At 40.6% G+C, this 20,169-nt stretch overlaps 1 protein-coding gene and 1 long non-coding RNA gene across 3 annotated transcripts in view; one reads left to right on the top strand and one right to left on the bottom strand.

Annotated features, from left to right (window-relative positions):
* LOC138945648 (mucin-2-like) overlaps window positions 1-10,541 on the top strand; it is an 18,204-nt gene extending 7,663 nt beyond the window's left edge. For both annotated transcript variants that reach the window (XM_070317132.1, XM_070317131.1), the window contains 3 exons: window positions 735-838; window positions 3,529-3,599; window positions 4,141-10,541. In XM_070317132.1, coding sequence (XP_070173233.1) covers window positions 735-838; window positions 3,529-3,599; window positions 4,141-8,827 — 4,862 coding nt within the window. In that variant the 3' untranslated portion in view covers window positions 8,828-10,541. The remainder of the gene's footprint in view (window positions 1-734; window positions 839-3,528; window positions 3,600-4,140) is intronic.
* A 6,150-nt stretch (window positions 10,542-16,691) lies between these two features.
* Window positions 16,692-19,224, bottom strand: LOC138945651 (uncharacterized). Its single transcript, XR_011449059.1, has 2 exons — window positions 18,537-19,224; window positions 16,692-18,354 (listed from the first exon to the last, which is right to left on the bottom strand). It is a non-coding gene; the product is annotated as an uncharacterized lncRNA (long non-coding RNA).
* Window positions 19,225-20,169: the final 945 nt, after the last annotated feature.

Below are 20,169 nucleotides of genomic sequence, written 5' to 3'. Positions count from 1 at the left end.
GACTTAACCCCCTTCGTGTGTACACGCAAGCACAAGACCAAGTGGGCACGGAAAAAGATCCTGTAATCCATGTCAGAGTTCGGTGGGTTATAGAAACCCGAAAATACCCAGCATGCCTCCCCCGAAATCGGCGTATGCTGCCTGAATGGCGGGGTAAAAACGGTCATACACGTAAAAATCCACTCGTGCTACAAACATGAGTGAACGTGCGAATCTAAGCCCATGAACGAAGAAGAAGAAGAAGAAGAAGAAGAAGAAGAAGAAGAAGAAGAAGAAGAAGAAGAAGAAGAAGAAGAAGAAGAAGAAGAAGAAGAAGAAGAAGAAGAAGAAGAAGAAGAAGAAGAAGAAGAAAATATTGTAACAGTGAGGGAAAGAAAGAAGAAAACAAAACATATTTAAAAAAGATAACTCTTAATTTTTTTTTAAAAGTATCATGTGTGACAGGGAGACTGCAGGCTCTGCAGTTGTCTGCCCTTGAGGAGCGCGAGCTACTCATAGCTCGACGTTTCTTCTACGTCACTGACACCTGTGAATTGTAGAATTTTGTTCAAGATAGGGTCCGACTCCTGCTGCCTCCGTGTATGTTCTTGGGAACCTTTCCGTACCCATAACAGTTTTTAAAGGGCTAAGAAAGTAGCTCTAGAATTCTCAACTTTGTTTGTCTGGCTTTGCCTCCAAGGGCCATAGTTGTGCTTTTGCACTCGGTAACACATGTCTTACTGAAAATGTTGCAGTGGTGAGCATGTCTGTGAGGGTGACGAGTCACAACTACACCGAGGACATGGCCGACTCATCCTCAGCGACTTTCTTGGCGTTTGAAGAGGAATTCTGCTCCCAGGTCTGTGACGTCATAATTAGGTCTCAGTTAAAAGCACAGCTAGTGTTTCACGTGTGCACGATTCTATTGGCCTGGTTTTTACGTGCTTTAAGACTACCCCTTTGCTTGGGCACATACCAAGATTCGAAAACCTTTGTGCTTTTTGTTTCTTTCATGTGTTGGTGACTCTTTGATGCGTGTAATGCCTGAATCCACAGGTATATTATCTACATAAAGAATACTACATGGCTTGCCGTGTCGTACCAGATTTACACGAGGTGGTGGTTTTTTTTTAAGGCAAAAAAAAAAAAATTGTCTGTTTAGGGTAACATGACCAAAAAAAGTAGGGTCGGTAGGTAGGTAGGGTTTTTTTTGTTTTTTTTTGTTTTTTTGTTTTTGTGTGTGTAAATGCTATGTTGGCTGAACATTCACTTCTTATATTTGATGAATACATGTTTCAAAACTAACGTATATTAAATGAAACGCCAAATGTCTCTTTTTAGCATTTTTACCTCTTTTTTTTTCTTTTTTTTTTTTGAAATCAAAAAAAAGTTTTTGGGTCGGCGCCAAATCGATAGGGTCGGTCGGGTTACCCTAAACAGACAATTTTTTTTTTGGCCTAATAGTGAACTGTTCACTATTTGAAAAAGCAACGAGTGTAAATCTGGTACGATACAGCAAGCCATGTAGTATTCTGTTTGTCCTATATACTGTACTTACGTGTATTTTACTAAAAATGCCCTGCAGTCGAGGCAGCTAAATTGAAGACGCTTGTTTTGGAACCTCGATCTCTTCTAAAGCCTCGTGCAATCTATTACGTCAAAGCAAAGAAACGTCACTCTGAAAGCGTGGCGTGGCGTGTTAGTTCCAAAGATTCATCGAGGGTAATTAGCGAACGCAATTTTTGTTTCTATAATGACGTTTGTCTCGGTAACTTTGGCATCATAAGCAGTGAAAAACCATGTCCCTGCCAGACTTGCTTGACATGACCTCATTTACATGATATACACACGTGTGATTTGAACGATTATTATCTCACGGGTGTCTCTCTCGCGTATGTAGGATAAAAGTTAATATCCCAATTCATTGGCTCTTTCGACGCCCGTTTTTAACCGCTTGCTTCCCTTTTCCTGAACTAAATCCTTCAAACCGCAACAACAAAATGGCATTCTGGGTAGGCAAATCCTTGTGTGTATAGATTTCAGCGCCTTTCGGCGATTGGTCAATGCATTTTGGAGCCAGACTACAACATAATGTCGGTTACCCTTGAAATTAACGCTACCTGAGATTGCTTTCCAAACTTATACGAAGTGAACGGGAGCATAGGGTCAGTTATTAACTTAACTTGCCTCTAACAGTGAGATAAAGAGAATGTACAGTACACAAATACGAACAAAGAGACACGGAAACCTGAGTCGAGTCAATACTGATCCCCACGCTCGAGAATGCAAGTGTAATATTTTAAATTAAAACAGCTGACGCCAACCGTGAGTCAGATTAGCTCAGTTGGAAAAGCGTCCGATCGCTTATAGTCACATTGGTGGTCTAGGGTTCGAACCTCTTCGTTGGCAAGTGTTTTACGTTTTATCGTTTAAACTTTGGTTTTTTGAATGATTTAATAAATCCAAATGATCAAAAAGTTGCATAATTATTGAGTACTTCCAGTTGACGATTTCCCAGATTTACCCATTCAATGTTTTAGTAACATCGGCTGTTGTGAAATGCCCTATGGGTATCACCGCGACTTCATGTAATGATGAGATCGACAGAGAGCGTCCAGTACACAAATTCGAACGGAGAAACCCAGAAACCGACGAGTTGACACATGCTCAAGAACTCGCGTGTAATGTATGTTTGCCGTTCAACTTTCTATTTTCATCCCAGAAAATGGTATGCCGTATGGCTCATTGGTAGAACGCTAGCCCTCTGGCCCGATAGTTCCGGATTCGAATCCCATTTCTTTCTCTATTTTTTAACTTTTGTTTTAGTCTTGTGTTTTATTCATTTTAATTCATTCCAAAGGTTTTGAGTCGTATACTGAAAATCGAATATAGTGCGTGAGTGCCCTTGAACAGCTTTCCCACAATCCCCTGTTCTAATTTTAGTCCGGGATACCTCCCGTCTGTTTGCAGGAAAGGTCTGCAAAGGTATGACCGCGCGTCGACTGAACGTAATGGTGGTTTAAGGCTTGTATCTGCTTGTGCTTTAGCTAATTAAAGTCTTATCGACGAAATAAAACAGCAATACACACAAAAAAACAGATATTTTCAAGAACAAAACCTACACAACATTTTACAGTAAGGTGTCCTTACTAGACATAATTTTATGTGTTTTACATGACTAATTGACTTTCAGTGCAGCTAAGGGGAGAGAGAGAGAGAGAGAGAGAGAGAGAGAGAGAGAGAGAGAGAGAGAGAGAGAGAGAGAGAGAGAGAGAAAGAGAAATAGAGGGAGAGAGAGAGAGGGGGGGTAGACACAGAGAGAGACAGACAGACAGAGACAGATAGATATACCGAGAGACAGAGACAAAGAGACACAGAGAGACAGACAGACTGACAGACGGACAGACAGGCAGACAAAATAACATACCGACCGACCGACGGACAGACAGACTGACAGAGATACTTTCGCAGGGCAGAGACAGACACAAAGACTATGCCAGAAGTTATCGGTGTAACTTTTTGGACTTGGATTTTTTGTTTGTTCAAAAGGTTGTGAACACGTCGTTTGCTATAAGTTCCGAGATAGAGAAATACCGCAACTGCTCCATAACCAGCCTGCAGTAAGTATTTTTTGTCATGCTTTGACATAATTATACTTCACGTCGAAAATCGTTTTTTGATAGCTCTCTTTATCATTTTCTTCTTTGCTCTAATGCAGTTTGCTTACCAGAAGATGAAGTCGAGCTATTTTCAGTTACAAATAATGGGGTGACACATTCAGGTAGGAGTTGAAAAGTTTTTAAAAAATTCAGACGAGAAGATTAGGTTTTACAAATGTAAAATAACATGACAAAGGGTTCTATTCAAAGCCATGCTAAGAGCCTATGGAATAAGAAGGGGGGGCGTGATGGTGAGGACGGGGGTTTTTCATAATGAATTTACTTGATGGCCGTTCGTTTGTTCGTTCGTTTATTGGTTTGGAACACTTCCATGAGGAGGGTCAGAACGCGATGTTACACTGGAATGAATGTTCTCGTTGGGGTACAAACATTGTCGAAATATTATGTTGTTGTAGTAGTTGCTGTTTTCGCTAAGTTTAGATCTCAGTTATACAATTCAAAATGACCACAGGGTCAAAGCAACACCAAACGTCTTTTGCAGAAATGGATCAGTCGTTGTCATATTTTCAATCAACGCCATTCCCGCGTCACCGAGCATGTCAACAGCTTTGTTTGTTGCCGTTATCATCATTAACAAGGAAAGCCTCCGCTTAACCGGGTGGGAGTTCGAAGACCGCAGTGTTAGCGTCATGTCCGTCGTGCCTTCTCCGACACAGCCAAAGTCTCCCTCTGTGGACGATCCCATTGAGCCGGCTTCGCCCAGCTCAGCTGATGTGTCTACTTCCGCAAGTGTGTTCAGCACCGCAAAAGATGTCACTCGGCCAACAACTCCTGCAACGGATGCCCAAGAGTCAACAACGAAGGGAAAGTCTGCTGGAGAAATGGAACCATCATCGATTGGCCAGTCTGCAATAGCATCTGAAGCGCCAAACACAGAACAACCCACAACCAAGAAACAACCCACAACTACTGAGGAACCTACAGCAACAGAACAACCCACAACCACAGAACAGCCCACAACAACAGAACAACCCTCAACCATAGAACCACCCACAACAACAACAGAACCACCCACAACAACAACAGAACCACCCACAACAACAACAGAACAACCCACAACAACAACAGAACAACTCACAAAAGCAGAACAACCCACAACCACAGAACAGCCCAAAACAACAGAGCAACCTAACACCACAGAACAACCTACAACAACAGACCAACCCACAACCACAGAACAACCCACAACAACAACAGAACAACCCACAACAACAACAGAACAACACACAACAACAACAGAACAACCCACAACAACAACAGAACAACCCACAACAACAACAGAACAACCCACAACAACAACAGAACCACCCAACACAACAGAAGAACTCACAACAACAGAACAACTCACAAAAGCAGAACAACCTACAACCACAAAACAACCCACAACAACAGACCAACCCACAACCACAGAACAACCCACAACCACAGAACAACCCACAACAACAGACCAACCCACAACCACAGAACAACCCACAACAACAGAACAACCTACAACAACAGACCAACCCACAACCACAGAACAACCCACAACAACAGAACAACCCACAACAACAGAGCAACCCACAACCACAGAACAACCTACAACCACAGAACAACCTACAACAACAGAGCAACCCATAACAACAGAACAACCTACAACAACAGACCAACCCACAACCATAGAACAACCCACAACCAAGAAACAACCCACAACAACAGAGCAACCCACAACCACAGAACAACCTACAACAACAGAGCAACCCATAACAACAGAACAACCTACAACAACAGACCAACCCACAACCACAGAACAACCTACAACCACAGAACAACCCACAACAACAGAGCAACCCTCAACAGAACAACCCACAACCACAGAACAACCCACAACAACAGAACAACTTACAACAACAGAACAAAGAACAACCACAGAACACCCCACAACCACAGAACAACCCACAACCACAGAACAACCCACAACCACAGAACAATCTACAACAACAGAACAACCCACAACCACCAACCAACCAACAACAACAGAACAACCAACAACAACAGAACAATCTACAACAACAGAACAATCTACAACCACAGAACAATCTACAACCACAGAACAACCCACAACCACAGAAAAACCAACAACAACAGAACAAACTACAACCACTGAACAACCCACAACAACAGAACAACCCACAACCACTGAACGACCTTCAACCACAGAACAATCTACAACAACAGAACAACCCACAACAACAGAGTACCCCACAACCACAGAACAACCCAAAACAACAGACCAACCTACATCAACAGAACAACCCACAACAGACCAATCCACAACCACAGAACAACCTACAACCACAGAACAACCCACAACAACAGAACAACCCACAACAACAGAGCAATCCACAACCACAAAACAACCTACAACAACAGACCAACCCACAACGACAGAACAACCTACAACCACAGAACAACCCACAACAACAGAGCAACCCTCAACAGAACAACCCACAACAACAGAGCAACCCTCAACCACAAAACAACCAACAACCACAGAACAACCCACAACCACAGAACAACCCACAACCACAAAACAATCTACAACAACAGAAACACCCACAATTACAGAACAACCCACAACAACAGAACAACTCACAACAACAGAACAACTCACAACAACAGAACAACCCACAACAACAGAACAACTCACAACAGCAGAACAACCCACAACAATAGAACAACTCACAACAGCAGAACAACCCACAACAACAGAACAACTCACAAAAACAGAACAACCTACAACCACAAAACAACCCACAACAACAGAACAACCAACAACAACAACAGAACAACCCACAACCACAGAACAGCCCACAACCACAGAACAGCCCACAACAACAGACCAACCCTCAACAGAACAACCCACAACCACAGAACAACCCACAACCACAGAACAACTCACAACAACAGAACAACTTACAACAACAGACCAACCCACAACCACAGAACAGCCCACAACAACAGAGCAACCCTCAACAGAACAACCTACAACCACAGAACAACCCACAACAACAGAGCAACCCTCAACAGAACAACCCACAACAACAGAGCAACCCTCAACAGAACAACCCACAACAACAGAGCAACCCTCAACAGAACAACCCACAACCACAGAACAGCCCACAACAACAGAGCAACCCTCAACAGAACAACCTACAACCACAGAACAACCCACAACAACAGAGCAACCCTCAACAGAACAACCCACAACAACAGACCAACCCACAACCACAGAACAGCCCACAACAACAGAGCAACCCTCAACAGAACAACCCACAACCACAGAACAACCCACAACAACAGAGCAACCCTCAACAGACCAACCCACAACCACAGAACAACCCACAACAACAGAGCAACCCTCAACAGAACAACCCACAACCACAGAACAACCCACAACCACAAAACAACCGACAACAACAGAACAACCCACAACAACAGACCAACCCACAACCACAGAACGACCTTCAACCACAGAACAACCCACAACAACAGAACAACCCACAACAATAGAACAACGCACAACAACAGAACAACCCACAACAACAGAACAACCCACAACAACAGAACAACCCACAACAACAGAGCAACCCTCAACAGAACAACCCACAACCACAGAACAACCCACAACCACAGAACAACCCACAACAACAGAACAACTTACAACAACAGAACAAACAACAACAACAGAACACCCCACAACAACAGAACAACTCACAACAACAGAACAACCCACAACAACAGAACAACTCACAACAGCAGAACAACCCACAACAACAGAACAACTCACAACAACAGAACAACTCACAAAATCAGAACAACCTACAACCACAAAACAACCGACAACAACAGAACAACCCACAACAACAGAACAACCCACAACAACAGAACAACCCACAACAACAGAACAACCCACAACAACAGAACAACCCACAACAACAGAACAACCCACAACAACAGACCAACCCACAACAACAGACGAACCCACAACAACAGACCAACCCACAACAACAGAGTACCCCACAACCACAGAACAACCCAAAACAACAGAACAACCTACAACCACAGAACAACCCACAACAACAGAACAACCCACAACAACAGACCAACCCACAACAACAGACGAACCCACAACAACAGACCAACCCACAACAACAGACAAACCCACAACCACAGAACAGCCCACAACCACAGAACAACCCACAACAATAGAACAACGCACAACAACAGAACAACCCACAACAACAGAACAACCCACAACAACAGAACAACCCACAACAACAGAACAACCCACAACAACAGACCAACCCACAACAACAGACGAACCCACAACAACAGACCAACCCACAACAACAGACAAACCCACAACCACAGAACAGCCCACAACCACAGAACAACCCACAACAACAGAACAACTTACAACAACAGAACAACCCACAACAACAGACCAACCCACAACAACAGACGAACCCACAACAACAGACCAACCCACAACAACAGACAAACCCACAACCACAGAACAGCCCACAACCACAGAACAACCCACAACCACAGAACAACCCACAACAACAGACCAACCCACAACAACAGACAAACCCACAACCACAGAACAGCCTACAACCACAGAACAATCCACAACAACAGAGCAACCCTCAACAGAACATCCCACAACCACAGAACAACCCACAACAACAGAACAACTTACAACAACAGAACAAACAACAACCACAGAACACCCCACAACCACAGAACAACCCACAACCACAGAACAACCCACAACCACAGAACAACCCACAACCACAGAACAATCTACAACAACAGAACAACCCACAACCACCAACCAACCAACAACAACAGAACAACCAACAACAACAGAACAATCTACAACAACAGAACAATCTACAACCACAGAACAATCTACAACCACAGAACAATCCACAACCACAGAACAAACAACAACAACAGAACAAACTACAACCACTGAACAACCCACAACAACAGAACAACCCACAACCACAGAACGACCTTCAACCACAGAACAAGCTACAACAACAGAAGAATTCACAGACTTTAATTTCGACTGTATTTCTCATTATGCTGAAGTTGCTTTTTTGTACTGTGATTTTTAACAATACGATGTTTAAAGTTTTGACTAAATGGTATAACATAGACAGGGAATCATTTTTTTATGAAGTAGTTACAGTAAAATAGTCTTATGTTTCTTAGGATTATGGAGTTTTATGCACTGCCTAGTTGTTGTATAGTTAATTAAACTTTTGAAATAGCCCATTGCAGTTGGTGTAGGCTTTAATTTGTCCAGTATTTAATTTAATTCTCTATTTTTGTATGAACTCAAATGTTTAGTGTTCTTAGTATGTCTTCCTAGGCTAAGTTCTATTTAATCAGAGTATGTTTGCGTGTGCTTATACCTAGTGATATTGTAAAGCGCATAGTGCTTTTAGTATATATATGTATGTGTGTGTAGAGCGATTCCGAGAAAACTACTGGACCGATCTTCATGAAACTTAACATGAGAGTTCCTGGGTATGATACCCCCAGAATTGTTTCGATAAATATCTTTGATGACGTCATATCCGGCTTTTAGCGAAAGTTGAGGACGCACTGTCATGCCCTCATTTTCTAATCAAATTGACTGACCATTTTGTCAAGTCATCTTTAAACATCCCGGACTATGTGATTGAATTTTAGCTCGGCATCAAGTTAATTGGTTTGCTCATTAAAGTTGTCATTAAAATCTATTTTCACTAACTGGTTTAAAAGTGATTGCATTGTATTCCTCATTTTCTGCTGAATTCAAAAATATATAGATATGTTATGTTTACTCTAAAATGAAGAAATTAAGTTAATTAAGTACTACGTTTGAACGCTTCGCGGAGACGAACGTGACCAATCTCAGTCTTCGCTAATGGTTAGTCGAGACTATATGAATATAGTCTGGGCGATGACTGTTTTTTGGTGTTGATCTTTTAGTTTGATGCCGACAGGTTGACTAAATGTTTTTATAAGCTTTGTTAATATAGTAATAATAATAATTTTCAGTAAGTACCGGTGTCACATGACTGATGTGAACTAGTTGATTGGCTAATGGCGATGCGCTAAAACTGTTAGCGCACTCTTGGAGTGCGCTAACTTTTCCACAGAGCGTATTCTTCCGCCCTTTGCCTAAGCGAGACTGTGCTCTGATCCTCAAAATTAATTAATGACATGTAGCTTATATTCTCCACAATACCAAATGACCATAAGTTCCCTGCTTCTCAATTAAAGCAGAAGTGGGTTATTTTCCGACAGATTGCATGTGCCTGTGCCACAGTGCCACTGATCTAAAAATAGAAGCCGCTGTGTTTCATCTCATTTTCGCCGACTTGCATAGATTCTTCTCATATGCCGTGTTAGTGGCATGTAGCTTATCATCCACATTACCAAACAAGGAACTTAGTCGATAAATATCGACAGGGAGCCGACTAATGGTTTAAATGTGAAATGTGTGTATAATAATGGGTGTGGGTCTGAAAGGAAGTTAGGTAGTAGTTAACATTTGTTTTGACTAATTATTGGTATTTTGACAATGTGGGTAGCATGAAAATGTAAGCATTTGAATGTAAGTCTTAGGTACCATTGAACCCAGGAAGAGAGACCAGGGATAGGAGTAGGTTGCAATAGCTTGTGTGGTCTTTGAGTTTTGTTTTTGGAAATATTTTGTTAAAGAAAAAGAAGACAATTACAGTAATGCAATATTTATTGTGAAAACCGACGATTGTACAAAGAACATGTGAAGCAACATTATGTCTATGATGGTGTGAAGAAAATTAGTTATGATTTATACTATTATTCTTCAGACTTGAGACTGACAGTGTTGTGATGAGCGTTGGCTAATGGTAACGATTACATATGTGTGTAGTTGTGGTGTGTGTGTGTGTGTTTGCGCGTTGGTTTGGATTATGGGTGTAATTTGTAAAACAGATGTGACAGTAATAATGGAGTTCAGGCACGTTTCATGATATTGAGGATTGCAGTTCCCCCCTCACACACAATATTCCAAAATAATAAATAGTCAAACAGGGGCCAAAAAAACGTTTGCACCAAGAGTTCAACTTTTTATCTATCCAAAACAGTAAAACAAATTATATGAACATTCGTATTTCCAAGATGATTGGCGTTCCAAGACGCTATATCCTAAAAAACCCAAAACATGCTTTTACAACTTCAGTGCATAATAACTGCCCAAAGGTGCTGTTTAAAGCAACCATTGATAATAATTTTTAACATACTCCTTGAACACATTAAGAAAAATGGTTAACTTGCAAATAAAGGGACAGCATTGATCAGAACAATGGTAAGATAAAGGACGCTACTTATATTTTGTATATTTTTTATCTTTATCGTTTCCTGTAGACCTCAGAAGTTCTAGCCAGCTTAAGAAATCATTCTAAAATCGAAAAACAAACATCTATACATTTTGTACGCAAAGTAGATTAATATTTGACACAGTCACACAGACATACGTGGGCTATGGGGCAACCCTACCCCCTAAATTTGAAAACGGGGTCAATTTCTTAACTGCATGCATTCAGCAAAAGAATCCCTAAACAATTTTTTTTTCACAAATGAACTTATGACTTTAGAAAAGCATTCAAAAATGCAAAAAAACAACGCTTTTTCTTTGGTCCCATTTCAAGGGGGTGTGCTATTCTCAGGTAACACTGTGAACGCTCAAATGAGACTTGGTCACATGTCAAAAAAGTAATACCCCCTGTTGTTCATGGTTGGTTGGTGGGATTTTTTTTTATCTGAGCCATTGGCAAGCATGAAATGTCATCAACATTAGGAAAGACATAGTATCTCCCATTGTCTTTTGCGCGCAAACACTTTACACAGATCTCCTCTCGGGGAAATGGGTTGACTTGGGGATGATCACCGCCCTGTATCTCTCAACCTTTCCATCCATGCTGACAAAGTCAGCGGTCACAAAGTGCCCAACTTGAATGTCTCACTGTGGGACAAAGAACCTGGTTTTCACGACTTGCACCACATGGTTGGCTGACCACGCGGCATCCAGTGGCGTGTTGTGGGTAGACGTCCATATTGGACATAAATTGGGAAGGACGTCGCTGGATCATCTGGTTTGCATACTTTGTTCATGTACAACATTTAGTCAAGCTGTCGAACTAACAGAATGAAACTGAACTCACTGCATTTTTACAGCAAGAGCGTATACTCGTAGCATCGTCAGTTCACCGCTCGATGCAAAGGCAGTGAAATTGACAAGAAGAGCGGGGTAGTAGTTGCGCTGAGAAGGATAGCACGCTTTTCTTTATCTCTATTCTTTTTAACTTTCTGAGCATGTTTTTAATCCAAACATATCACATCTATATGTTTTTGGAATCAGGAACCCACAAGGAATAAGATGAAATTGTTTTTAAATCGATTTCGGAAATCTTATTTTAATAATAATTTTTATATTTTTAATTTTCAGAGCTTGTTTTTAATCCAAATATAACATATTTATATGTTTTTGGAATCAGAAAATGATGAAAAATAAGATGAACGTAAATTTGTATCGTTTTAAAAACAAATTATTTAGTCTTTAATTAATTTTTAAGCCACCAAATTGAAATGCAATACCGAAGTCCGGCCTTCGTCAGAGATTGCTTGGCCAAAATGTCAATCAATTTGATTGAAAAATGAGGGTGTGACAGTGCCGCCTCAACTTTGACAAAAAGCCGGATATGACGTCATCAAAGGTATTTATCGGAAAAAAAAAATATATTGGCTGAGCGGGTCACACGCTTATCTCTGGCGTCACTCTGCCCGGGATTCCGACCGGAATTTTCTTCATGACCGTTGTGGTAACGAGCGCACATTGCTGTCTCCATATTGTCAAAAGTACGATCGCCAAGCCCTTCTGTCATAGAAGGCAACGTTCGATATTTCCGTCTGTCAGCGTCGCCAACGTTCGACAGATTGTACTACTGTTACTCACAAACTTTCAATTTACACAATGAAATGCCAATAACATGCAAACACAACAATGGGAGACGAAGGAAAAACCTACTAGCGATTGAAATTATGCAAACGAACTCACAAATCACTCACTTTCCGAATGCAAACGCTTCAAATCCGTATGTGTGCGTCGCTGTGTCGAACGTTGGGTTGACGAACGTTGCTGACAGACGCAACAAAACTTGATCAAAAGGCACTAAAAACGATTAAATGTTTTACTCACTGGGTATCGCATTCCTCTTTTTCTTCCTGCAGACGATATGAAGCGGTTGAAACGTCGTTTCCGATGAAAGGCTCGGTTATTTCCGTTAAAAACGAAGTTTGCCGAACGTGTGATTCAGTCTACAGACACCGGTCGGATCACAATAAAAATGTTCATTCTTTGCGATTTTGTGATACAGTTGATGATACACCTGCTATAAATGATGTTCACAAGCAAGAATAACAGACAAAAGCACGCGATGTGTAAAATTAGGCTTTGCTTTTCAAACAAAGCACGTGGTTTTTTTCCTGACAGAGACTTTCGGTGGCGATTGAAAATTTTTCCAGAAACGGTTTTATGCTCCCATTTGATATGTTTTCCCTATTTTATCTAGTCAGAGACTAACCTTGTGTATTAATTGAATTAATAACCCCATTATCATAAGTTTTGTGCGTTATTTTCGTCTCTGCTTGAATCACACTTTGAGATGGGGTCATGTGACAGAAGGAAATGGTGTCAGTCAGGATTCATACGTTCGCTTCGAAAAACTCGCTCAAATAATTGCTCAAACACAAACACTTTAGCTTTTATTTATTTTTTTTGTATTGCAAATACCATACTTACTCATGCCAAGCAGAAAAAATGATGAAAATCAACACAGTAAGCAAGTAATTTGAAGGCAAAGTTTACACACATCAAAGAGTCTGATTACCGTGAAACCTGCCTTCACATCAGTGAGGTTAGTTTGAAATGGAACACACGCACGTTTTTGAAAAAACAATATGAAATTTTGAACCATGAGATCTTTATTAAATAATAAACTGAACATCAGCAAAAAATCAAAGCAATTATTAATAAGGTTTGAAAAGCTTGACTTACTGTGTTAAGTAATGGATTGAAGGCTGAAAACGTCATTTACAAATTACATCTGAGATAGAGTGGGCGGGTGGGGGAAGTGCTGAAAGTGTGGATGAGAATTAAAAAAATGCTGAGTGACAACAGGGAGGTTAAAGGCTGCCCTTTTCGTAGCGTTCATTAATTAATTCCGATTGTTTACATGTGCCAATAATGTTATAAAACTGTACCTAAGGGGATATAATAACGATTGGCTGTAGCTTTCGAACACAAAAAAAAATTATTTCAGTATTGCAAAGTGGTTTTGATAGTGTCGAATGTAAATTGAACAGTCTCAAAGTGAAAGTGGATGTTTTCCGGAAATTGCGAAGTTAACAAGAATACAGAAAAGCTCGCTTTCCTGCTTAGCACAGTACGCTACCGCGCTAATCTGGCGTGTCAATATCACTACGTTTTGGACGTGGAAGGTGAGCTATTTCCTTCACGCGGGGATTGACGACGCTGTACTGTCAGTTCTGACAGTCTAAAAATAGCCCAACCTCTGCTTTGAGACACATGTTTACCGCCCTCAGCTAATTCAAGAAATCACCCCCCTCCTGCTAGGTACACGTGCACTCAAGTTAACCTCTGCTTTGACCTGTGTGCCAAGAGTCAGATGAGAGAGAGAGAGAAAGCGAGAGCGAGAGAGAGAAGAGAGAGAGAGAGAGAGAGAGAGAGAGACACACACACACATAGACAGAGACAGACATAGAAAGACAGAAGCGGAGAAACTCAGAGGGAGACACAGACAAAGACATACATACAGAGAGAGAGAGACAGACAGACAGACAGACAGACAGACAGACAGACAGACAGACAGACAGACAGACAGACAGACAGAGACAGAGAGAGAGAGAGAAAGAGAGAGAAAAAATGTAACTGATCTCGTGAGAACGGTTGAGGCCTTGCAAGGTTTTGATGGCAACAATAATTATTGTAGTTCTCTAAGACTTTATTTCTGTTTGATTTGTAATATGTTGGGAAGACATATTTATCAATTGATCAACAAAATAAAACATAATACAAAACGACACAACGTTGTTAAAATCATTATTGGCCAACGTTGAACGTTTACGAAGGCCTCAATCTTCCCGCGCCGTAGACCAGATTAATAGGTGCTTGATTTTGGTATTTTGATTTGCATAACATTAAACCTTTCTTGGGGTTCATGCTCATGGCAACAGCCATATTAATATTATATGATGTATAATATTGTATTTCAGCATATGTGAATTACATGTCATCATACAAACTGTCATACATTTTTAATTCCTACATTATTCTGATTGATCACAACCAAACCTACTATCATTGGACACATCCAAATGCAAGCGCCTGTACTTGACAACTTGCCATTGATCTAAAAATATATTTTTTGATCAGTGCAACTTGCTTGGATCTCTTGTTTGGCCTGTAGGTAAAATGTACAATGTATTTTCTGATTCTTTTTCTTCTTTTTTTGATGAATGAATGGTTTCCGAATTATTTTTTCAAGGCAAGAACAATCGGAATCGAAAACGTGTAGTGTTTAGAACGGTCTTACCATTATATATAAGACTTATTACCAGCCTGCCTCATGCGTGCAGACTCAGTGCAACGTGACGAGCAATTTTTGTTTTGAAATGAGACTGTCGCACAGTGGTTCGATTGCCATAGCCTAGCAGACGACATAAACCCCGTTCAGCATATTAAAGGACCAGACCACGCTGTTTTAAAGGTTATTAGAACCACTAATCGATGACTGAAGGTTAGAGAAATGCACCTAAAGATTCCAAAAATGTAAAGAAATTCACCGATTCGTAGCTTAATCATTGTGATTTAATTAAAAACGTTCCGCCAAATTCGTCTGCTAAACGAGATTTCGAAATGGCCGCCAGTAGACGAGAACCGGCTGTGACGTCACTTAGTGTTTGGAAACCGAAAGTTACAGCTTACGCTCAAGTGGGCGTTTGCCTAAATCGAGCATCAACAGCACGCCGAAGGGATGCGCACGGCTGCTGATAGCTATGAAGTATAGAAAAAAGGTTCAGGCATCAGTTGTCACCTTTTTCCGATGGGCTTACAACTTCTGCAGCAAGACTGATTAACTGGAAACGGCCGCCAACACGATGTGCTGTGTTTCGCGACACTTTCTTCCAATGCGAACGCAGTTAAGCCGGCAAGATAACCTGGCACACACAAAACAGCTGTTGCCTAACGCAGTTCCATTTCCGACAATTGTTGACCACTCACAGGAGGTCAGAAACCGGATACCAATGTCATCAGAACGATCTGCTTTCACTAAACGCAGACGAAAGGAAGTGAGTACATGTATACTGAATGTGTTCTGTAAGGGATAGGGGTTCAGTGTCACTGGGCGTTTTTGTCAGACTGACAGTATTTGTAGTGGAATGGCATCTGTTCCTAATTTTAAGCACATGTGTTAAGATTACAGATTAAAACATATATCTGTTACTACATGTCCGTCCCCATGCACCCACCTTAAAGTTCCCTCTCTCTCTCCCTCTTTTACACTCACCTGGGTAATCGATGAGTCTCAGGTTTAATCAGTGTCCGTCCATATACACATAGACATTCACACAAACACACACACGTTGTTATAGTTGTTATCTAATTCAGTGTTGTATTAAATAGATAAAGAAATCGTTAATACAGCAAGCTTGCATGAATAATTTGCTGTTGTCCTTTTTTTCAGATCAGGTTCTGTAATACAGTAATCATAATTAATACAAGTACAAATTCATGTTTGCAGTCATACTCATAGTGTGTGAGTGTGTGAGTGTGTGTGTGTGTGTGTGTGTGTGTGTGTGTGTGTGTGTGTGTGTGTGTGTGTGTGTGTGTGTGTGTGTGTGAAAAGCACTTTGATACTTAAAACATCTGTGTTATTTGATTTTATTACAAAACTGCAGTCAGAATATTAAGCAGACCTATTCCAACAATACATTTTGATCAGCAGTAAATGTAATGTCAAATTATGAACAACAATCATGTGAGCAGATATATCTAACAGAAACAAATAGTCTAGCAAAATAATACAACCAAGTACATGTATGGACATCATCATCCACATAAAAAAATTGATTGTAGGAAGAGCACTCTGTGTTATTACCACTGCTTCAGTCAAACTGCCAGTTCAACTTTATCTCTGTGGGTTGTTTTTTTTCTCTCGGATTAACATGGGGAAAAAAACTTTAAAAAACTTGCATGCAACAGAGCTGGTATGTTTCTAGTGATCATGCAGCATGATTTATCCGCATAGAAAACTACTGAAACACCTAAACAGAAATAGCAATGTCTACAGAAAAAAAACCCACTGTTTGATTGCTGTCTGTAGTACTCCTCTTGCTAACAGTGGCATTAAAATAATTAAAACTAAGCTATGCTCTCTTGGGGGGGGGGAAAGTGCTCTAAGTACTTTTTGTGTCTACATAGGCAAAACAAAACTATGCAATGTTTCAGATTTCCTGACCCACCCTATGTTTTTCCTCCTTATCCTGGACTATTTTGGACTCTTACAAAAATGTAGGCTACTTCAAAAATGACAAATCTTAATTTTGCAGGCTTACAAGGAAATTGATTCTTCTCTTACAACCAGAATACACCATGATTTCAAACAAATAAAAAAACTACATGCACCTGAGAAAAAAACCACTTTAAATCAAGAAGTTAGACCTCCTAACCCCAGCTTTTCAATTCAATTCAATACGTTGTTGATGTTGATTATGGAGCTTAACGTCCTCCCAGGTGACTAGGGACCTATATTGGGGCATGATTTTTTATACAATGTTAAAAGTGTAGGGTGTAATGGGGGGGAGGGGGACTGGAGGGTGACGGGGTGTAGTCGCTAATAAATTTAAAGGTGCGTTTATTATCTAATATACCAGACATTTTGTTTTGGCTGGTGTACAGAATAACATCACATAAAATCGCACTCGCAAAACATACAAAACACATAAAATGTACACATCAGTACACACATAACCCAAACCACACATATCCATACCAGCACCATCACACACATATCCACATACATACTCTAGTTTGTACATTATAAAAATAAATACATTATGATTAATATCATTACTAGTCAACTTAAATTAAGGCTCAAAATAGGTCTTAGTTCTGATGAAAAAGTGATTGTGTTGTAATATTGGTTATTACTGAGTGTTGATGTTACAATGATTACATTATAAAAACAACAACAGAACAATGTGAAGAGCAAACTTCTTCTGTGGGCATGCAAGTGAGTTAATCTTGTGTGTGTGTGTGTAAAACTATATGTGACTGAGTATTACAAATTTAAATGACAACAGTTTTCTTGATAGCCTTTAAAAACAACAACAAATACATACATTTAACAATCAAACAAATATAGGCACCTCAAAAAAAGTTGTATGTACACCTTCGTGGCTGGTGATGCATTCTTGCTCCCCTGCAAGTTTTCATTCTACAATGTACCTCAGGCTAGCTTCCTCTCTCTCTCAAATCTGCCCCTCCCACACAATACAACTGGTACAGTGGCCACTCTGACACCAGTCTCTGAAATAATCAAGAACAGTTAAAACTGCGATGAGCTGTTGTTCTTTTACTCGTGAATGCAATGCATGAACACTTAAACAATATCCCACTTATTCGCGAGTGCGTTGACAAGGCGAGAGTGAAAAAATAGCACAGACTCGAAAGCAGACGATAAGTTCAGCACTGAGAGCGGGCGTGTTTACCTTTGATCGCTGAGACAAACAGTGTCGCAATTTTCATCGTCACTGTTTCACTACTGCTGGAACTCCGCCCTCATCTTTCATGCTTGATTCGAGGAGAGAAACCGGTAGTTCGAACATGTACGGTTCAATTTCGTCTGCAGTTACGCTTGTTGTTGTCATGTTCATGATGTTGGTAAACTACCATCTCCACACGGTGTGACGTCACGGATAATTTATTCATAAGCCAGTCTCGCGAAGATCACGCGGCACAATGGCGGGTCGTTTTGGAGAAGAAATCCGTCGCTTCGGTCACAAAATTCGTCGGATTACGGCCTTAGAAGATTCCGAAGTAAACCAAACATTGTTGAAGACGGTAAGAAAGTGGTTTTCTAACTAACTGCAAACATCGGGAAGTGTTCGGTCGCGCAGGAACACGATTCGAAGCGTTGTTGACGCTAAAACAGCGTGGTCTGGTCCTTTAACATGTTGGGCAAACGTGAACGATAAAACGATGGGGATATAATACGTGTAGGGTTCAGAGCATTCTTACCGTTCATATTTAGTATTAGACTCCCCGATGAGTGAAGATACCACACGAGAAACATGCCACATTTATTTTGAAAATGTGGTTTCCGTCGACCTTGGCAAGGGGCAAAACTCTGCACAGTCAATCTGTCGAAGCTCTCGAAAATAATTATTGAACTCAGCGCTATGCGCTTCGTTCAATAATGAATTTTCTTGATTTGCTCTATAAATCCCTTAGTGCACTGGGATGTTTCAATAACTTAAATAATAATAATAATAATATAATAATAATAATAATAATAATAATTGTCAGTAAGTACTGGTGTCAAATGACTGATGTGAACCAGTTGATTGGCTAATGGCGATGCGCTAAAACTGTTAGCGCACTCTTGGAGTGCGCTAACTTTTCCACAGAGCGTATTCTTCCGCCCTTTGCTTAAGCGAGAGTGTACTCTCATCCTCAGAATTAATCAATGACATGTAGCTTATATTCTCCACAATACCAATGATTAAGACCATAAATTTCCTGCTTCTCAATTAAAGCAGAAGATGGGGGTTTTTTCTGACAGATTGCATGTGCCTGTGCCACAGTTGCCACTGATCTAAAAATAGAACCCGCTGTGTCTAACTTTTCAGTTTCGACTTGCGAAGATTCCTCTCATAATTATGCCATGTTAGTGGCATGTAGTTTATTGTCCACATGACCAAATGATGAGTTAGTATACAATTCCCAGCAGCTAACAGAAAACACAAGTGTAGCAGCAGATACGGTAGCAGCTAGATCAGCACGTAGCAGACTACACTGATATACGACTGCATCTGTTCAGTAAATGAATGTTTTCCGAATTATTATTTCAAGGCAAGAACAATCGGAATCGAAAACGTGTAGGGTTTAGAACGTTCTTACCATATATAAGACTTATTACCAGCCTGCCTCATGCGTGCAGACTCAGTGCAACGTGACGAGCAATTTTTTTTCAGTTTTGAAATGAGACTCAGTGCAGTAGCAGACGACATAAATCCCGCTCAGCAAATTAACATGTTGGGCAAATGTGAACGATTAAACGATGGGGATATAATACGTGTAGGGTTCAGAGCATTCTTACCGTTCATATTTAGTACCAGACTC

This window comes from Littorina saxatilis, linkage group LG13 (assembly GCF_037325665.1).
Source record: "Littorina saxatilis isolate snail1 linkage group LG13, US_GU_Lsax_2.0, whole genome shotgun sequence".
Classification (NCBI taxonomy): domain Eukaryota; kingdom Metazoa; phylum Mollusca; class Gastropoda; order Littorinimorpha; family Littorinidae; genus Littorina; species Littorina saxatilis.
Note: the sequence above shows the minus strand (reverse complement) of the source record. Positions and strands in the feature narration are given on the sequence as shown.